Source organism: Hydra viridissima, unplaced genomic scaffold (assembly GCF_058129835.1).
Source record: "Hydra viridissima isolate aposymbiotic clone 2 unplaced genomic scaffold, HvirCarnegie_v1 scaffold_7, whole genome shotgun sequence".
NCBI classification, from domain to species: Eukaryota; Metazoa; Cnidaria; class Hydrozoa; order Anthoathecata; family Hydridae; genus Hydra; species Hydra viridissima.
The window spans coordinates 2,738,033-2,758,676 of record NW_028324306.1 but is presented as its reverse complement, the minus strand read 5'-3'; the positions used below and the strand labels follow the sequence as shown (position 1 = coordinate 2,758,676).

Below are 20,644 nucleotides of genomic sequence, written 5' to 3'. Positions count from 1 at the left end.
AATGAGAGTTCTTTGAATAGTGTAACTTATTAAACAGTTTGTGAATAATATAAGTAGCTAAATATTGCAAACTAAATTCCTGCATCCTTTATAGTCATGGTTGATTTTTCGCATTTCTCACCATTGAATTTGTTTTTATCGGTAAGTTGCTTTAAAACATCATTTGCTACGTCTTGCAATAAATTATTGGAAAAAGCGCGTTCTTCAAAATAATTAGGCAGGTTATAGGCAGATTATCCGAAAGGAGTCTAAAAAATATTGAGTAATAATTTTCAAGGTCACCCTTAAACTTTTCAAAAAGACTCTTTAGCTTATGCCACAACTCATTTGCATCATTTGGGGAAAATTGAAAATTTAAGAACTTTCGCTATGCAGTTTATTTGTTTATTTGCGTTACTGTGCACCTTCGGAAGAATGAGAACTAGTAATTTCTTGAACAATAACATAAACAAAGCGCTTTTGTTTATTTCCAGACTATATATTCTTATTACTATGATTAAAGATAGTTAAAATTGGCACCATGTTTTTCATAGAAAAACAAAGAAATAAATCCGGAACATTTATTTGTTCTGGGTTTTCGGGACGGTACAAAAGTTCCTCTAATGTTCCGTGATTTTTTTTCAAGTTACGTTTACACAAGAGTATATTTGTTCATGTTCCATGTTCCACGGAATGTTCCATCAAATATCCCCTTATGTGAATAGCATGTTAGTCGAACATGAAATCTTAATGTTGGCCGTAGTTTTCTTAAGCAATCCTTCTAAAGAACTTTTGTTACTTAAATGTGCATAACGTTATGTAAATCATTAGGTTTTTATGAAATTTTCACCACTTAACCCTAATTCAAAGCGTTTTCAAATGGTATATAAAAGTTAAATATTTGTAGTTTAAAATTTTTACGCACGTACCTATACAGAGCCATTTTTGGTAATCCTGCAGTTAAGCGGCGTAAAAATATTTATAATTTTTGCTTGAATAAACTCTGCGGGGATGAAAATAAAAAAAATTTATTTAAAATAAGGGAATGCGGTAGTGATAAAAGTTGGGAGTGACGAGAGCATCGGGTGTTAAGCATGTGTACTATTGTTTGTCGGTATTACTAACGTTAGCACGGCGGTTATTTTTGATTGTTTTTCTCCCTTTTGCAAAGATTTATGAGATTTTAAAAAATTATTTATTACGCGGATGTAACGTAAACAAATCAATGATATATTAAAAATAACTAGATGTCTAACTTCCGCGTATTTTTTGAAGCAAGAATCGGCCGTTATGAGGGGCAAATTTAACAACTAATAAGCTTCCTATTTGTTTTGTTTTGATAAATAGCGTAAAGATTTTGCCCCCCATAATGGCCGATTTTTGCTTCACTTTTTCTTATGCTGATTTACGGCAGTTAGACATCTAGTTATTCTTAATATATCCTTGAAACACATTTACTCCATCTGTTTTAAGCATTCAAGTTTTCAGGAGTCTTAAGCATTCAAATATGTCCATAGAGCGAGGTAATAATCTTTGGGTTGAAGAAGAACTGAGGGTTGGAACTTGCCAACCCAGATGGACTAAAGAAATAATGGTATTCATAGTGAAAAATCTTTAGGTGGAGATGAAATGAATGATATTGTTGAGAGAAAGGTAGGTTGCCATCTGGTATTGGGTGGTCCAATGATAGATGGCTACCTAAAAGAAATCGGTAAAGCATTTCTTCGTAAACTAGCAAAAGGAAAGACGACTGGTTTAGCTCCTTCAGTTTCTTTGTTTATTCCATGGGGAGTTATGAAAAATATAGTAACTCTGATGAAAGCGTATGTTTGTGCTTGTAGCATGCTACAGACACACAATAACAAAAGAAAAAACTCCTAATGAAAATAACAACCATAGAAGCAGCTAAAAAAGTTTTTGATCCTTGTCGATTTGATGGAACAAATTTTTTAGCAAAAAGGATGTTTCACGAAGTTAATCAGGAAGGAAATCAAAAAAAATGCTTAGCATTTATTGGTAGCACAGAGATTGTAATAACTGAAAACACTCCAATTCAATTTCAATACTCACACATCACACAATATATAAGATTAAGGTATTACATTCAAAGATACACTGCAGATTATTTTGTTGTTGATACTTCATTACAAGCGTTAATGAATCAATAATTTGTGAACTTTAAATACATGATATATATATATATATATATATATATATATATATATATATATATATATATATATATATATATATATATATATATATATATATATATATATATATACATATATATGTATGTATGTATGTATGTATGTATGTATGTATGTATGTATGTATGTATGTATGTATGTATGTATGTATGTATGTATGTATGTATGTATGTATGTATATATGTATGTATGTATGTATGTATATTAGAGGTATGACTAAAAATTTTTTTCGACAATTTTTGGTTTCCCCTGCCACTATGAGTGGAGAAATTACATTTTAAAACTGGAAATACCATTTGAAAGTGTTAAATCTTCAAAAAGTTCACCCCCTAAGCTGAAAACTGTTTTCTCCCATCTACACTATGAGTCATAAAAAAACATGCCACTGAACTTTCTACCATAACTTTGTCAAATTTGGTCTGATGCCTAACAAAATTTCAGGTTTTGTTAAGAATTGAATTGCAGAAAAACATTCGTCTGATGGCGACCCAATTCTAAAAACTGACTGTACACGAACACTCCAAACTTCAACGACAGAAAAATTGTCTGATTTCTTATATAAAAGTTAAAATTAGTTTAAAAATTCTAGGTTGAGACAATAAAAAAGAATTTAAAAAGCAATGTTTTTTATTAGTCAAGTATTGTTCTTGTTCTCTACTTGAAGAAGACACCATTTTTAGTAGACAACTAAAGGTATTTAAACTTTTGGATGTTTTAGCTTAATATTTGCATTTCAGTGATTTCAGTTTTTGGTAAAGAAATGAGACAATTTTGTGTTGTTGAAGTTTGGAGTGCACGTGCATAGTGAGCAATGACACTTTGGTGGTAATTTTGATGTTGTTTAGTAGATAATTTAGTTATGAATAAGCGCTGAATAGATTTTAAAAATCGGTTTACAATGAGCAAAGTTATTGCAATAAGTTCAGTGGCATGTTTTTTTTATGACTCATAGTGTAACTATTGTTAGATACAGTACAGTTTAAGCTATCACAGGTTCAGTTTATTGCTGGTATGATTTTGCTAAATGTATGCATTCTTATTACATAATCTTTCATATTATATATTATATTTGTTATCATCACCTGAGTTTTGATATTTTGTAAACTTCTTTTGATAACCTAAACTCATAAGATTTGTGTATTTGTAGATAATTAAATTTACACTCAAATTATAATTCGACAAGACTTTAGTCAAGATGTCTAAAAATAGTCTTCCTTCAGATTTGAATAAGAAACTATGGGAATCAAATTTGGTGAGGTTTGAAACAGCCAAGAATTCAAGAAAGTATGCAAAGATTGTTGACAGTCTTGATCAAATGAACAAAATGCCAACAGAACAGCATATCCTGGACAGATTTAAGTGCTTGGCTGCAAATGTGAAACGTAGACAAGAGAGAGTTGTGATAGTGGTCAAAGAAGTAAAAATCTTATGGAAAAAACTGAATCTTCCAATTCAAAAAGGCAAATCTACAGTGGAAAGAAAAATTGAGAATGTACTAAACAAGTATTAATTATTAGTTTAGATATATTACATCAAGAATCATCTTAATCAATTATATATCATATTATAATTGAAGTAAGTATATGAAATAGTTATATATACATTTTTATCAGATAAAGTAGAAAGGATTAAAACTTTTATTAGATAAAGTAGAAAGGATTTTAATTTTTTAAATCGTTTAGATTTTGTTTGTTTTAGTTTTTCTTTTAGCAGTTTTATTTTTATTATTTTATATTTTAGAAGGAAAATAGGGGTATGAATGTTATTTAAAGTTATACTATTGCTGTTTCCATAAAGTTGTTATTTTTACTTAGAAATTTCTGTGATGCTATCAATTATTTTTGTTCTTTTTTAGAAAATTTAGAAAAAAAAAATTCAAATTTTGTGCCAACACTGACAACGCATGTGACATGTTATTGTATGTTAAGGTTAAATGTTGTTATGAAGATTACAGTTCTTATGAGAAAAAAAAGAAGGTAAAGTGAATTGTTTGTAAATATATATTTTGTATCTTTTTAAATTTTCTTGCATCATTTTTAGAATTTTTGTTTGCACACGTTTATTGTTTGCATATATGCTTTTTTGATATGTATGGGTATGTGGTAATAAGTGCTTTATAGTTGTTTTATCAATGTGTTTTTGTAATAATGTAAAGTGTTTTTTTACTGTTTGTGTATGTGTTAATATGTGTTACATAATTGCTTTAAAAATGTGTTTAAATATGTATATAAGGTATTTATTTATTTTAGTATATATTTAACCTTATATACATATTTAAACACATTTATTGTGCTTATAGTTTGTACATATGTTTATATTATGTTCTTTCTGTGTTTTTAAAGTGCTGTGACTTGGTAAACATCTACCTGAAAATCAATTAGCGTATTTTAGAGAAGGAGCAGAATATATGGCTTTAGATCGTGCAGCTCAGCGTGATATGCACCTAATGGCATGGTTTAAGTTAAATACTGAAAATGAAAGAGCATATTGCTATTCGTATGTAGACATTCCTTATCACTTTATATTTGATGATAAACATTGTAAATGGAAGGTTAGATAAAGGGGTGGTAATAAGGTGATAGTAAGAATGTATAAAGTTAATCCAACTGGAGAATAGTTTTTTCCTAGACTGTAACTTTTGCAAGCAAAAGGAGCAACATCTTGGGAGGATGTGCATACTGTTAATGGTATTGTCCTTGAAACGTTTTGTGAAGCATTTGTTTTGAAAGGTCTGTTGCAAGATGACACTGAATAGCAGAATACTCTTTCTGAGGCGGTTTTAAGACATATGCCAAAGAAAATTAGACAGTTGTTTTCAATTATTTTGACCTTTTGTGAACCTGACAATCCTTTACATCTCTGGAATACACACAATTTTTTTATGATGGAAGATTTCATTCACCACTCAGTCCCACTTCTAATAGCTGAACAAGCTACTCTTCATCAAATTGAAAAGATTATTAATCAAATGTGTTATATAAAACCATATTTGTTTATAGTTGTATATATGTTTAAATTATGTTGTTTCCATGTTTTCAAAGTGGTGTGATTTGGCATTATGTTGAGCAAGATTGATAACCTTGCCACCCAACCGATGTACTTATAGCAGAGTTGTGACTTGGCAGCATTTAGTGCCAGGCGGAGTTACTGCTTTGTAGCTAGGTTGTGTTGTCTAGCCTTTTTTAATTATTCTCAAAACACATAATAATGTCTGTTAATGTTTAGCGTAATGTGTATGAGAGTATGCAACCTTGATCTTTAAATCTAGGGTGTTTTCATGTCCTAAATTTGAAGTAATTGAATAACTAATATTGAACATAAAAACAAATATACTTTTATGTATTTATATGTTTAGTAAAAAGATAAATATAATTAACTTTAAATTGGTTTTCTAATTTTGCCTTTCATATTTTAATTTGGTTTGTTATCTTCACTGGATTTTAGGATCAAGGATGTAAATATTTTATTGTTATGTGTTATTGTTGTGATGTTTTGTGTTGGTATTCATTTTTAACAATAGACACCTTCATGTTGGTGACTATTGTAAAAAATGAATAATAGGTTGTTTCATTATTGGTACTTACTGCTTTTATTTATTTACTGAAAGCCAAGACAACATTATGCTAAAAATGCAATTTATATCTTAAATTGGTTTTTTTATATATATATATATAGTATTGTTAATCCTTTTGTACTTCAAAACAGATTTTATTGTTACATTTTCGATAAATGTTTATATTAACTGCCATGTCAAAATGGCTTACTATAAATAGGTACATCGATTTTCAGTTTTTATGTGGTGTTTTATTTTTGTTTTGTTTTTTTGTTGTTGTAATTATAGTATCATAATTCCATTTTTTTTTTCTTTAGGATTTACGATTGACGCATTTATACGATTTATAAAAAGAAACCTGATTACCTTTTATTGTAAATTTTGGTCAGTTAAAATGATATAAATGTATGCAATTAGTTCAATTTTTTTAAAGTTTTCTCTATTTTAAGCCTAATAATTTGCTGTAGTAATTTAGGGAATCTTTTTAAATGGGTGGTAATATTGTAGTTTAGCGCATTTTTCAAATATCGAGTTACTTAAATTTTATAAGATTTTTAACTAATTAATTAGCTTAGTTTTCATTTGCAACACTTTTGAGGAAAGAAAAAATTCTTATATATGTTAAATTCTTATAAATATTAAAAAAAAAAAATTCTTATACACTTAAATCATTGTTTTACATTTCATTATTCTGGTAAAAGGTCTTCATCAAAAACTTGACTACTCTTAATAAAAATATTCTCCTCACCACCATTAAGATAAAACGGCAAAAACGGGGAAGGGAGGTCCTTTATTAGTGTCAAAATATTGAAGAGAATTAAATTTCGAGTAACAAAAGGAATTTTTAGTAAATGGTAGCAAATTACCGTTTACTAAACGCTATTGAAACAGAGGACATATATAAAAATGGTCAGATTAGTGCCATATATAGTAATGGTCAGTTATTTTTAATAAATTTATTTGGTTGTGTGCATTTAACGTTTTAAAGACAATTTCCTGTTTAAAAGAAAAATGTATCAAGGGATACCAAAAAATTAATAAATCATGTATAATTTACGTTCGCTTAATATTATTCTTATTAATGAAAGTTTATGTTATAAAAAATATAACAAGAACATAGCCTTACTTTTTCGTTAATTTAATGCATGATGAAGTGTTATTATTTTGTGTTAGTAACTAAAAACATATTATGTTGAACTGAGTATCGAGGAAAATGGTTCTGCTTTACACTGATGTGATCGATGTCAGTTGTAAATTACTCAATGTTAAATAATTGGTAAATTATTTTACCTCCGCATACTTTTTATTTTAATTTTACAGATGGTTCAATTTTTTCAATTTGAATTCGTTTTTCTGAAAGGGTATCAGTTAAGGTTTCGCAAATTTATATAGTGGAAAACAGCCACTATAAATTAAGTGACAGACCGACCATAACCCGTGTCACGGGTTGCTTTTTGCTATTATATATAAATAAGTTATAAAAAAGGCGTTAAGTCGATCTTCCTTAGTCAGTTAAAAACAAAGAAATATTCACAACACAAAGTGGCGACCCTGCCAGGACGCTGGAATCTACGGAACACTCTTCAAGCTATCAACTGACGTAAGGAATCAAAGATTACAGTAGAATTTAAAATGCCTCCGAAGCAGCGCGAAGATCCAATCGCTACACTATCAAGGAACATTGGAACTAACATTAACAAAAGTTGAGCGACTTGGTCGGGAAGTATGCATATCATTGAACAATAACGATATACACACACTAGATAGATTAGAACCAACTATCTAAGCAAAACTCTCGGAGACTTTTAACTTAATCCAAAAGATAGAAGAATTAAAAAGAGACGAAGAAAACGCCGACATTGAAGAAATCGACAACTGGTACGAACAACAGAACAACTTAATTAAACAGCAAAGCGAACTTCAGACCACGCTGGAAGAATACCGCATAGAAAGAGAAATTACAAAAGAGAAGAAAATGCACGAAGAAATTGCTCGTGTAAAAGAAGAACTGAATGAACAAAAACAAGAAACAACTCAAAGCATGCACAGTGCACACACAAATGATTGTAAAGCAAAACTTCCCAGAATACAAATATCAAATTTTGATGGGACTATTCTGGATTGGATGCGGTTCTGGGAACAATTCAGCACAGAAATTGACAACAGAAGCTATCCTCCAGTAACTAAATTATCATACTTACGTGAACTATTATCAAACACGCCAAAAGAGGAAATTGCTAGACTCCCTTTTAATGCAAATGATTATGAAAAAGCGAAAACGATTCTAAATCAAAAATATGGAATCACTTCTGAAATTATACGCCAGCATGGTCGTGATATCATGGATCTTCCCTACATAAAAAATACCGACGTGGATCAAATACATCATTTTTACAGAAAATTAAATGTAAGCATAAACTCGTTGAAAACTTTTAACGAATTGGAAACAGCAGAAATACTGGTACGTGAAACTCTCGACAAACTGGGCCCTGTTAATGCTGATATTACTCGAACAGATCCAAAATGGCAGGAATGAGGCTTTGAACAGCTAATTGAAGCTCTACGTGAATATACCTTACGAAACCCAGAATCATCTATTGGACGAACAAGAAATAATATCAGAAAAGAAAATTCTAAACCCCACAATAATTGGCAGTACAAAAATCAAATGGAAAAACACTTCCAACATAACGAAAGTAAAAATATTGGTTGTGTCTACTGCAGTTCGCAAAATCATCGTAGTCACGAATGTACGAAACTTCATTCAACACAGCAAAGGAAACAATATCTTAAAGAAAACCATTGCTGCTTCAACTGCACGTCAACAAACCACACAGTATCCAGCTGTCGTAGCAAACGTTCTTGCTACCATTGTCAAGGAAGGCATCATTCATCTATATGCACTGGGGTTAATAAAGACGAATCAAAAAAGGGTATCCTTATGACTGGATACGAAGGGCAAACTATTCATCCCACAGTTGTTGTGAACGTTGGCAAATATAAAGTGAGAGCACTCTTGGATACGGGAGCTGGTAGTTCTTATGCTTCATCTACGCTAATCAAGTACCTAAAGTTAGAGCCAAATAATTGGAAATCGAAAAACATTGAAACAATGACTGGATCAGTACATCAAAACCTTCCGTTGTTCTACACAACTCTATATTCAATAAACGGACGCAGCAGCCTTGATATTAAACTCTACAAGCTAGAAAGGAAAGTGCTTACAGTGCTACAAAATCCGAGGATATCCGTCCTAAAAAAGAAATTCAAACACTTAGAGGGATTGCATTTTCATAATGAAGATGACTACGATGATCATAAAATTCATCTTATAATTGGTGCTGGTGATATTGCAAGAATAAAGATGAAAAGTTTCAGGACTGGAAATGATGGAGAAGCTATTGCAGAAGAAACCATATTTGGATGGACGGTTATGGGACCAGGACAAAGCACCTCGGACTGTTTATATTTTACAAAGTCAACCAACGACTGTTACAAAGAACTATATAGCTTGGATGTTCTTGGTCTAGAAGATCAAAGCGAAGGGAATCAAAATGAAGTATATGAAGAATTTAAAGAACAGCTACAACAAGACTCGACTGGTTCTTCTCACACTGGATTACCATGGAAAGTAGAACATTCAAAACTAGCATCTTATTCAGATGGGAGTATCTCAAGGTTGCATAGCGTACTTAGAAAACTGGCAAAGAAACCAAATGATCTCATAAAGTATAACGCTATTATTCAAGAACAACTCAAGGACGGGATAATTGAGTATGCACCAAACAAACCAACTGGCAAGAGAATATTCTACATGCCTCATCGAGCAGTGATAAAAGAGGACTCCGAAACAACCAAGCTAAGGATTGTTTTTGACGCGTCAGCTAAAGAGTACGGATCACCCTCACTTAACGACTGTTTACATATTGGTCCTCCATTACAACCCTTAATACTCAATGTTATTTTACAAAACAGATTGCAACCTGTTTGTCTTACTGGAGACATTAAACAAGCCTTCCTACAAATAAGAGTTGATACTAAAGATCGTGATGTTTTCCGTTTCTATTGGATATCGGACTTGAAAAGTAAAGAAGTAATAACTCTAAGATTTACTCGAATCCCGTTTGGCTGTGCATCTAGTCCCTTTATTCTTGGGGGAGTAATCAAGCAACATTTAATGACCTATGAAAAAAATTATCCGCATAAAAAGAATGAAATTCAGTTAATCAACAAGGGCATATATGTTGATGATATAATCACTGGGGGAGTTGACCTGGAATGTGTTGAAAAATTGAAACAAACAGCAATTCATCTGTTCGAAATGGGAGGATTCCAGCTTCACAAATGGCACTCGAATCTTCCTGAATTGGAAACCAATGATTCAAAAGAGAACAATCATGAAGTTACCATAAATGAACAAAATAAACGTTATTCAAAAATCCTTGGTTTGTTGTAAGACAAAAATGATGATACTTTATTAATAGATTGCAGACAAACTCGCCAAACAAACATCACAACCAAAAGAGGAATTTTAGAATATTTGGCTAGAGTTTTTGATCCATTTGGTGTGATTTCCCCAATAACACTAACAGCAAAACTTATATATCGACAAATTTGTGATTTAAAATTTGCTTGGGATAAAAAACTTTCACCTGAATTATCAAAGGAATGGATGCTTTGGAAATATACGTTACCAGACCTTACACCAATACCAAGAAGTATAACTGATTTGAATCATATAATAAAAAAGATTGAAATCCATGGATTTGGTGATGCAAGCAAAGATGGCTGCTGCAGTGCAATATACGTAGTAGTACATCAAGGGAACAAAGTAACTCAAGGATTGTTTACAGCCAAATCATGCATATCAAAACGAGGTTGTTCTATTCCCAGCCTTGAATTGATTTCTGGACACATGGTAGCTAATGCTCTTACAAACGTTAAATTGGCACTTGAAGGATACCCAGTTATGGAAATATACGGCTGGCTTGATAGTTCAGTAGCACTGCATTGGATCCTTAGTGACAATCGTAAATGGAAGCAGTTTGTATCAAATCGTGTCAAAGAAATCAATAAACGAAGTTGGATTATCTGGCGTCACTGTCCAACCAATTAGAACCCAGCTGATATTGAAAGTAGAGGAATTAAAAATGGAAAAATTCCACAAATATGGTTCAACGGTCCAACATGGCTCACCAAAAAGAATGAGTGGCCAACCAATATAGTTCATACACAAATGGATGAAGTAATGAAAGAAGTTAATCCAACAAAAATACATAACCTTGCCACAGCAGAGACGTTTAACTACTTTGATGAACTTATGAACGAGTATCAACTACCAAAAGTTATAAGAATAATGGCATGGATCTTAAGAATCATTATCAATCTCAAAAGTAAAAGAAAATGTCGAGGTGTGCAATCAGCTACTGAAAGGAACAACGGAATGCAGAAGCTGATCAAAATTGCTCAATACGAATTTGAAAAATCCGAACAACATAAGGAAACTTCAGAAAGATTACGATTACATAGAAATCACGATGGGCTTTTAGTTTGCATAGGTCGTATACGAGGTGAGCACCCAACATTTTTTCCTCGCAAGCATCCCTTTACAAACTTGGTTATTCAAAGAGCACATGCACAGACTCACCATGGGATGGTTGGTCTGACAATGTCCAAGTTTCGTGAGCATTATTGGGCAGATACCTTACGTAGCCAAGTCAAAACAATTATATATGATTGCAATTAGTGTAAAAGATTCAGGTGCAAACCATTACTAGCTCCATTAACAGCTGATTTGCCAAAGTATCGAACTAAAAGCAAATACCCCTTTGAAACTATTGGTTTGGATTTCGCTGGCCCAATCGAATATAAAGTAAGCTAAGAGTGTTACAAAATATCATACTTTATACTTGTGAAACTTCAAGAGAAATCCATTTGGATCTACTAAAAACAATGGAAAATGAAGAATTCCGTCGAAGTATAAAAGAAATGGTTGCAAGAAGGGACGCACTTGCACTCATAATAAGCGACAATGCTAAAACATTTGTGAGTACTGCAAGGTGGATCCGACGATTGCAGATAGACCCGCTGATAAACGATTACTTAGGTGAAATGAACATAAAATGGAAGTTTAATTTAGCAAGAAGCCCATGGTCGGGAGGTTTCTTTGAAAGAATGGTGGGTTTGGTAAAAAGATCATTGCACAAAGCAATTGGAAGGATTCGTCTGACTTTTGAACGACTTAAAGAAGTTTTGATTGATATTGAAAATACTTTGAATAGCCGACCATTAGGATATATCGAGAACGATATTCAACTTCCGATATTAACACCAAACATGATTTTACATGAAAAAGGTATTACAATCCCTTCCGAAAATGCAGAAGATGACGATGATGAAGATTTTAACAACAAATCGACTACACGAGCAATGCGGTATATCACGAAATGCAAGAACTTAGCGTGGAAAAGGTGGACAAACGAGCACTTAAGATCATTACGAGAAAATTATCAGCGCAAAGGGTATAATCGAAAGGACATAGCAGTGGGAGAGATTTTCTTGCTTAAAGGAGAAGAAAAGAATAGTGGTGAGTGTAAAATTGGTATGGTAACGAAACTTGTACGCGGAGAAGATAATATAATCCGCAGTGCTAAATTAAGAACGGGAAATAATCAAGTAGTGGAAAGACCGATTCAGATGCTTTATCCGATGGAAATTTGCCAAGATCCTACTGAGATCGAGGAATTTCTAAACGACTCTAAATCTTGCGAAAACATATCAGCAGAGCAAACAAAAACTCTGAAACAAAGACCTTCACGAACAGCGAAATCAAAGGCTAAGGAACTTATTAAAATAACAGCCCTTGATGAACATTTTGATGAGAATTTGTAGATGTTCTCTACAAATTGGGGGAGTGTGTCATAAACATTTATTAAACCACGCGATGGCGTCAAGTATTTTTACAGTAATTAATATATGGTATGAAGTTGGTAAGTATTATCTTATTTTTAGTTACGAATAATGGTCAACTATGTCAGATTTATTATAAATAACGCTGTTTTCTTAATAAGAATATATATAAACAAGTTACAAAAAAAGCCGTTGAGTCGATCTTCCTTAGTCAGTTAAAAACAAAGAAATATTCACAACAATATTTCTTTGTTTTTGAATAAGGAAGATCGACTCAACGCCTTTTTTGTACTAAATCTGACATAGTTGACCATTATTCGTAACTAAAAATAAGATAATACTTACCAACTTCATACCATATATTAATTACTGTAAAAATACTTGACGCCATCGCGTGGTTTAATAAATGTTTATGACACACTCCCCCAATTTGTAGAGAACATCTACAAATTCTCATCAAAATGTTCATCAAGGGCTGTTATTTTAATAAGTTCCTTAGCCTTTGATTTCGCTGTTCGTGAAGGTCTTTGTTTCAGAGTTTTTGTTTGCTCTGCTGATATGTTTTCGCAAGATTTAGAGTCGTTTAGAAATTCCTCGATCTCAGTAGGATCTTGGCAAATTTCCATCGGATAAAGCATCTGAATCGGTCTTTCCACTACTTGATTATTTCCCGTTCTTAATTTAGCACTGCGGATTATATTATCTTCTCCGCGTACAAGTTTCGTTACCATACCAATTTTACACTCACCACTATTCTTTTCTTCTCCTTTAAGCAAGAAAATCTCTCCCACTGCTATGTCCTTTCGATTATACCCTTTGCGCTGATAATTTTCTCGTAATGATCTTAAGTGCTCGTTTGTCCACCTTTTCCACGCTAAGTTCTTGCATTTCGTGATATACCGCATTGCTCGTGTAGTCGATTTGTTGTTAAAATCTTCATCATCGTCATCTTCTGCATTTTCGGAAGGGATTGTAATACCTTTTTCATGTAAAATCATGTTTGGTGTTAATATCGGAAGTTGAATATCGTTCTCGATATATCCTAATGGTCGGCTATTCAAAGTATTTTCAATATCAATCAAAACTTCTTTAAGTCGTTCAAAAGTCAGACGAATCCTTCCAATTGCTTTGTGCAATGATCTTTTTACCAAACCCACCATTCTTTCAAAGAAACCTCCCGACCATGGGCTTCTTGCTAAATTAAACTTCCATTTTATGTTCATTTCACCTAAGTAATCGTTTATCAGCGGGTCTATCTGCAATCGTCGGATCCACCTTGCAGTACTCACAAATGTTTTAGCATTGTCGCTTATTATGAGTGCAAGTGCGTCCCTTCTTGCAACCATTTCTTTTATACTTCGACGGAATTCTTCATTTTCCATTGTTTTTAGTAGATCCAAATGGATTTCTCTTGAAGTTTCACAAGTATAAAGTATGATATTTTGTAACACTCTTAGCTTACTTTATATTCGATTGGGCCAGCGAAATCCAAACCAATAGTTTCAAAGGGGTATTTGCTTTTAGTTCGATACTTTGGCAAATCAGCTGTTAATGGAGCTAGTAATGGTTTGCACCTGAATCTTTTACACTAATTGCAATCATATATAATTGTTTTGACTTGGCTACGTAAGGTATCTGCCCAATAATGCTCACGAAACTTGGACATTGTCAGACCAACCATCCCATGGTGAGTCTGTGCATGTGCTCTTTGAATAACCAAGTTTGTAAAGGGATGCTTGCGAGGAAAAAATGTTGGGTGCTCACCTCGTATACGACCTATGCAAACTAAAAGCCCATCGTGATTTCTATGTAATCGTAATCTTTCTGAAGTTTCCTTATGTTGTTCGGATTTTTCAAATTCGTATTGAGCAATTTTGATCAGCTTCTGCATTCCGTTGTTCCTTTCAGTAGCTGATTGCACACCTCGACATTTTCTTTTACTTTTGAGATTGATAATGATTCTTAAGATCCATGCCATTATTCTTATAACTTTTGGTAGTTGATACTCGTTCATAAGTTCATCAAAGTAGTTAAACGTCTCTGCTGTGGCAAGGTTATGTATTTTTGTTGGATTAACTTCTTTCATTACTTCATCCATTTGTGTATGAACTATATTGGTTGGCCACTCATTCTTTTTGGTGAGCCATGTTGGACCGTTGAACCATATTTGTGGAATTTTTCCATTTTTAATTCCTCTACTTTCAATATCAGCTGGGTTCTAATTGGTTGGACAGTGACGCCAGATAATCCAACTTCGTTTATTGATTTCTTTGACACGATTTGATACAAACTGCTTCCATTTACGATTGTCACTAAGGATCCAATGCAGTGCTACTGAACTATCAAGCCAGCCGTATATTTCCATAACTGGGTATCCTTCAAGTGCCAATTTAACGTTTGTAAGAGCATTAGCTACCATGTGTCCAGAAATCAATTCAAGGCTGGGAATAGAACAACCTCGTTTTGATATGCATGATTTGGCTGTAAACAATCCTTGAGTTACTTTGTTCCCTTGATGTACTACTACGTATATTGCACTGCAGCAGCCATCTTTGCTTGCATCACCAAATCCATGGATTTCAATCTTTTTTATTATATGATTCAAATCAGTTATACTTCTTGGTATTGGTGTAAGGTCTGGTAACGTATATTTCCAAAGCATCCATTCCTTTGATAATTCAGGTGAAAGTTTTTTATCCCAAGCAAATTTTAAATCACAAATTTGTCGATATATAAGTTTTGCTGTTAGTGTTATTGGGGAAATCACACCAAATGGATCAAAAACTCTAGCCAAATATTCTAAAATTCCTCTTTTGGTTGTGATGTTTGTTTGGCGAGTTTGTCTGCAATCTATTAATAAAGTATCATCATTTTTGTCTTACAACAAACCAAGGATTTTTGAATAACGTTTATTTTGTTCATTTATGGTAACTTCATGATTGTTCTCTTTTGAATCATTGGTTTCCAATTCAGGAAGATTCGAGTGCCATTTGTGAAGCTGGAATCCTCCCATTTCGAACAGATGAATTGCTGTTTGTTTCAATTTTTCAACACATTCCAGGTCAACTCCCCCAGTGATTATATCATCAACATATATGCCCTTGTTGATTAACTGAATTTCATTCTTTTTATGCGGATAATTTTTTTCATAGGTCATTAAATGTTGCTTGATTACTCCCCCAAGAATAAAGGGACTAGATGCACAGCCAAACGGGATTCGAGTAAATCTTAGAGTTATTACTTCTTTACTTTTCAAGTCCGATATCCAATAGAAACGGAAAACATCACGATCTTTAGTATCAACTCTTATTTGTAGGAAGGCTTGTTTAATGTCTCCAGTAAGACAAACAGGTTGCAATCTGTTTTGTAAAATAACATTGAGTATTAAGGGTTGTAATGGAGGACCAATATGTAAACAGTCGTTAAGTGAGGGTGATCCGTACTCTTTAGCTGACGCGTCAAAAACAATCCTTAGCTTGGTTGTTTCGGAGTCCTCTTTTATCACTGCTCGATGAGGCATGTAGAATATTCTCTTGCCAGTTGGTTTGTTTGGTGCATACTCAATTATCCCGTCCTTGAGTTGTTCTTGAATAATAGCGTTATACTTTATGAGATCATTTGGTTTCTTTGCCAGTTTTCTAAGTACGCTATGCAACCTTGAGATACTCCCATCTGAATAAGATGCTAGTTTTGAATGTTCTACTTTCCATGGTAATCCAGTGTGAGAAGAACCAGTCGAGTCTTGTTGTAGCTGTTCTTTAAATTCTTCATATACTTCATTTTGATTCCCTTCGCTTTGATCTTCTAGACCAAGAACATCCAAGCTATATAGTTCTTTGTAACAGTCGTTGGTTGACTTTGTAAAATATAAACAGTCCGAGGTGCTTTGTCCTGGTCCCATAACCGTCCATCCAAATATGGTTTCTTCTGCAATAGCTTCTCCATCATTTCCAGTCCTGAAACTTTTCATCTTTATTCTTGCAATATCACCAGCACCAATTATAAGATGAATTTTATGATCATCGTAGTCATCTTCATTATGAAAATGCAATCCCTCTAAGTGTTTGAATTTCTTTTTTAGGACGGATATCCTCGGATTTTGTAGCACTGTAAGCACTTTCCTTTCTAGCTTGTAGAGTTTAATATCAAGGCTGCTGCGTCCGTTTATTGAATATAGAGTTGTGTAGAACAACGGAAGGTTTTGATGTACTGATCCAGTCATTGTTTCAATGTTTTTCGATTTCCAATTATTTGGCTCTAACTTTAGGTACTTGATTAGCGTAGATGAAGCATAAGAACTACCAGCTCCCGTATCCAAGAGTGCTCTCACTTTATATTTGCCAACGTTCACAACAACTGTGGGATGAATAGTTTGCCCTTCGTATCCAGTCATAAGGATACCCTTTTTTGATTCGTCTTTATTAACCCCAGTGCATATAGATGAATGATGCCTTCCTTGACAATGGTAGCAAGAACGTTTGCTACGACAGCTGGATACTGTGTGGTTTGTTGACGTGCAGTTGAAGCAGCAATGGTTTTCTTTAAGATATTGTTTCCTTTGCTGTGTTGAATGAAGTTTCGTACATTCGTGACTACGATGATTTTGCGAACTGCAGTAGACACAACCAATATTTTTACTTTCGTTATGTTGGAAGTGTTTTTCCATTTGATTTTTGTACTGCCAATTATTGTGGGGTTTAGAATTTTCTTTTCTGATATTATTTCTTGTTCGTCCAATAGATGATTCTGGGTTTCGTAAGGTATATTCACGTAGAGCTTCAATTAGCTGTTCAAAGCCTCATTCCTGCCATTTTGGATCTGTTCGAGTAATATCAGCATTAACAGGGCCCAGTTTGTCGAGAGTTTCACGTACCAGTATTTCTGCTGTTTCCAATTCGTTAAAAGTTTTCAACGAGTTTATGCTTACATTTAATTTTCTGTAAAAATGATGTATTTGATCCACGTCGGTATTTTTTATGTAGGGAAGATCCATGATATCACGACCATGCTGGCGTATAATTTCAGAAGTGATTCCATATTTTTGATTTAGAATCGTTTTCGCTTTTTCATAATCATTTGCATTAAAAGGGAGTCTAGCAATTTCCTCTTTTGGCGTGTTTGATAATAGTTCACGTAAGTATGATAATTTAGTTACTGGAGGATAGCTTCTGTTGTCAATTTCTGTGCTGAATTGTTCCCAGAACCGCATCCAATCCAGAATAGTCCCATCAAAATTTGATATTTGTATTCTGGGAAGTTTTGCTTTACAATCATTTGTGTGTGCACTGTGCATGCTTTGAGTTGTTTCTTGTTTTTGTTCATTCAGTTCTTCTTTTACACGAGCAATTTCTTCGTGCATTTTCTTCTCTTTTGTAATTTCTCTTTCTATGCGGTATTCTTCCAGCGTGGTCTGAAGTTCGCTTTGCTGTTTAATTAAGTTGTTCTGTTGTTCGTACCAGTTGTCGATTTCTTCAATGTCGGCGTTTTCTTCGTCTCTTTTTAATTCTTCTATCTTTTGGATTAAGTTAAAAGTCTCCGAGAGTTTTGCTTAGATAGTTGGTTCTAATCTATCTAGTGTGTGTATATCGTTATTGTTCAATGATATGCATACTTCCCGACCAAGTCGCTCAACTTTTGTTAATGTTAGTTCCAATGTTCCTTGATAGTGTAGCGATTGGATCTTCGCGCTGCTTCGGAGGCATTTTAAATTCTACTGTAATCTTTGATTCCTTACGTCAGTTGATAGCTTGAAGAGTGTTCCGTAGATTCCAGCGTCCTGGCAGGGTCGCCACTTTGTGTTGTGAATATTTCTTTGTTTTTAACTGACTAAGGAAGATCGACTCAACGCCTTATTTTAACTTGTTTATATATATTCTTATTAAGAAAACAGCGTTATTTATAATAAATCTGACATAGTTGACAATTATTCGTAACTGAAAATAAGATAATAATTACCAACTTCATACCATATATTAATTACTGTAAAAATACTTGACGTCATCGCGTGGTTTAATAAATGTTTATGACAGTATTCACAACAGAGCTGTACAGAAATATATACATTTTATAAAAGCTGGATGTTTAAGCTATAAAATGGTATAAAACAATGTCATTTTTGAGAATACTTTTTTAATACTTTTTTCCACCACCTGGCCCACTGTGGTTAGTGTTGGTGGTCAAACACGGTATTTAATGAGGGTTCCAAAGTTCGGTAGCACTACCGTTTTACCTAAATCTAAAAGTGACGTTGCGGAACGTTAAAGAAAACTCGTAAGTACGAAATAAGGAAAAATTCGAAATGTATAAAAAAAAGAAAAGAAAAGAAAAACCTGATATAAAAGCAAAAGTAATTGTTAATTTTTTTTACGTTTACATTGTAATTATATATGTTAAATTCAATTTTATAAATATATGCGCTGAATAATTATTTTATCTTAAGTAAATAGTTTGTTCTTAATTAACATGGACTAGGTAAATTCTTGTTTACATGGCTATGCAACGTGTTGGTCGTGGGTGATTATGATGTGATTTGATGAAATCCTGGCTAAACCAGATGTTTTGCTAGAAAATTTCTGTTTAATGGAGCTATACATTTCTATTTTGTGTGTATCATCAGCACCCTCTGTAGTTGACAAATAAAACGACTATTTTCATGGCCACCTATCTTTTAAAAGCATTGGCAAGAAAAATATTTGTGGTTTCCTATATTCTATAATTGTAATATGTAATAAGTGTAATACATTCTGAAGTTATACAAAAAAAGAAAATATTTTTTTATTATTGATAATAACTAATTATAAACAATACAGAAATTAAATACTAAAATAAAGGCAAACAAAAAATATAATAGACAAAAACGCATTTAAAAACAAAACAAAGAAATAACTACTTTGAAATTTACCAACTCTGGTTTAATAACTTTTAATCACTAAATAATAACTTTTAATAGCCAGTTTAAGAACTTTTTAAGTCTCTACGAACGAGAGCGCTAAAAGCGAAAATTATGATTTATTTTACGCCGCTTAAATGCAAGATTACTTCTTTTTATTCGATATTCTTATCTTCATGATACCCCCATTTCTCTCCCCGCCTTATAGATCCGTCACTAAAGTTTATAGTTGTTAAATATTCATTAAACTTTTTATTTAATGATAAAAATTTATTTTCAATACGTTCTTATATAAATATACTTTGTTTAATAAAAGAGAAGTCCTAGACAATGACCAAAAAATAATCCTTAAAACTGTGATGAGGAGAGTCACGAGAACATACTTTATGTTGACAAAAATTATCTTTGCCAAAGTAAACAATCTATAAAAACATGAATATTGTACAAAAAAATATACCAGTTGATGCCTTACAAGTTATTAAGTTAACAAGTTTGATTAAATTCTCTAGACCATTTGAAACTAGATTTAAGATCACACAGTGACTTGGACAACTTAACTAAAGGTTTAATAATTGCAAAATTGGAAAGCTAACAAGAGTCAAACGAAACCTTTTTTTATCAATAATCAACAGGTCCTAAAAGAAAGTTGTATATAGCTAAGTTGTTGCTTGATCTCAGTGTAGACCTTGATTACATTAAAGTAGATCCTGCAAAGAATGAAGACTTTTTGTAGACACAGAGACGATTTTTCACTTTTTATTGTCATAAAACATTGATTAGTTACAACTTATTCTTTTTAACTGTATGTACAATTTATTCACACCCAAAGCAACTATAAAGAACCAAAACAGAAACTTCTTAAATTAGGCTCTTAGTGCTAAATTGGAGATAACCCAAAAATGTTGTTTTGTCATGATTTTCAGTACTTGATTTCAAGAAAATTGACTGACCTGCAAATGAATTTTAGTTTCTTTTAGCAAATTTCTTATATAAATTTGGAACTTATGTTTGTGTTTTTTATTGTAAGAGTTGATATATTAATATTTACAATAGAGAATGTTAGTGGTTGTTAAAAGTAGTTTAAGTTATAATTTCTAGTTGAAA

At 32.7% G+C, this 20,644-nt stretch overlaps 5 protein-coding genes across 12 annotated transcripts; 3 read left to right on the top strand and 2 right to left on the bottom strand.

The window, feature by feature from the left end:
* Nucleotides 1-2,304: 2,304 nt before the first annotated feature.
* On the top strand, nt 2,305-6,291 carry LOC149885612 (uncharacterized). 8 transcript variants are annotated; one of them, XR_016454042.1, is made up of 5 exons: nt 2,305-3,692; nt 4,045-4,165; nt 4,581-4,685; nt 4,818-4,876; nt 6,060-6,291. XR_016454042.1 is itself a non-coding variant. In XM_090092750.1 (3 exons), exons 1-3 carry the CDS (start codon nt 3,385-3,387, stop codon nt 6,090-6,092), a joined length of 462 nt encoding a protein of 153 aa, XP_089948876.1. In that variant the 5' UTR covers nt 2,306-3,384; the 3' UTR covers nt 6,093-6,284. The 8 variants fall into 8 exon arrangements, 3 of the variants coding, with proteins under 3 accessions (XP_089948876.1, XP_089948873.1, XP_089948875.1); XR_016454040.1 differs by having other exon boundaries at nt 4,818-5,351; nt 6,060-6,285; XR_016454039.1 differs by having other exon boundaries at nt 4,818-5,962; nt 6,060-6,283.
* Nucleotides 6,292-8,410: 2,119 nt separating this feature from the next.
* On the top strand, nt 8,411-10,858 carry LOC149885611 (uncharacterized). Its single transcript, XM_090094223.1, has 2 exons — nt 8,411-10,169; nt 10,227-10,858. Exons 1-2 carry the CDS (start codon nt 8,411-8,413, stop codon nt 10,856-10,858), a joined length of 2,391 nt encoding a protein of 796 aa, XP_089950349.1.
* An 836-nt stretch (nt 10,859-11,694) lies between these two features.
* Nucleotides 11,695-12,633, top strand: LOC149885610 (uncharacterized). The gene has a single exon (XM_090094222.1). It carries the CDS (start codon nt 11,695-11,697, stop codon nt 12,631-12,633), a length of 939 nt encoding a protein of 312 aa, XP_089950348.1.
* Nucleotides 12,634-13,094: 461 nt separating this feature from the next.
* On the bottom strand, nt 13,095-14,033 carry LOC149885609 (uncharacterized). Its single transcript, XM_090094221.1, has one exon. The coding sequence runs from the start codon at nt 14,031-14,033 to the stop codon at nt 13,095-13,097; it is 939 nt and encodes a 312-aa protein (XP_089950347.1).
* An 836-nt stretch (nt 14,034-14,869) lies between these two features.
* Nucleotides 14,870-17,317, bottom strand: LOC149885608 (uncharacterized). Its single transcript, XM_090094220.1, has 2 exons — nt 15,559-17,317; nt 14,870-15,501 (listed from the first exon to the last, which is right to left on the bottom strand). Exons 1-2 carry the CDS (start codon nt 17,315-17,317, stop codon nt 14,870-14,872), a joined length of 2,391 nt encoding a protein of 796 aa, XP_089950346.1.
* Between the last annotated feature and the right edge of the window lie 3,327 nt (nt 17,318-20,644).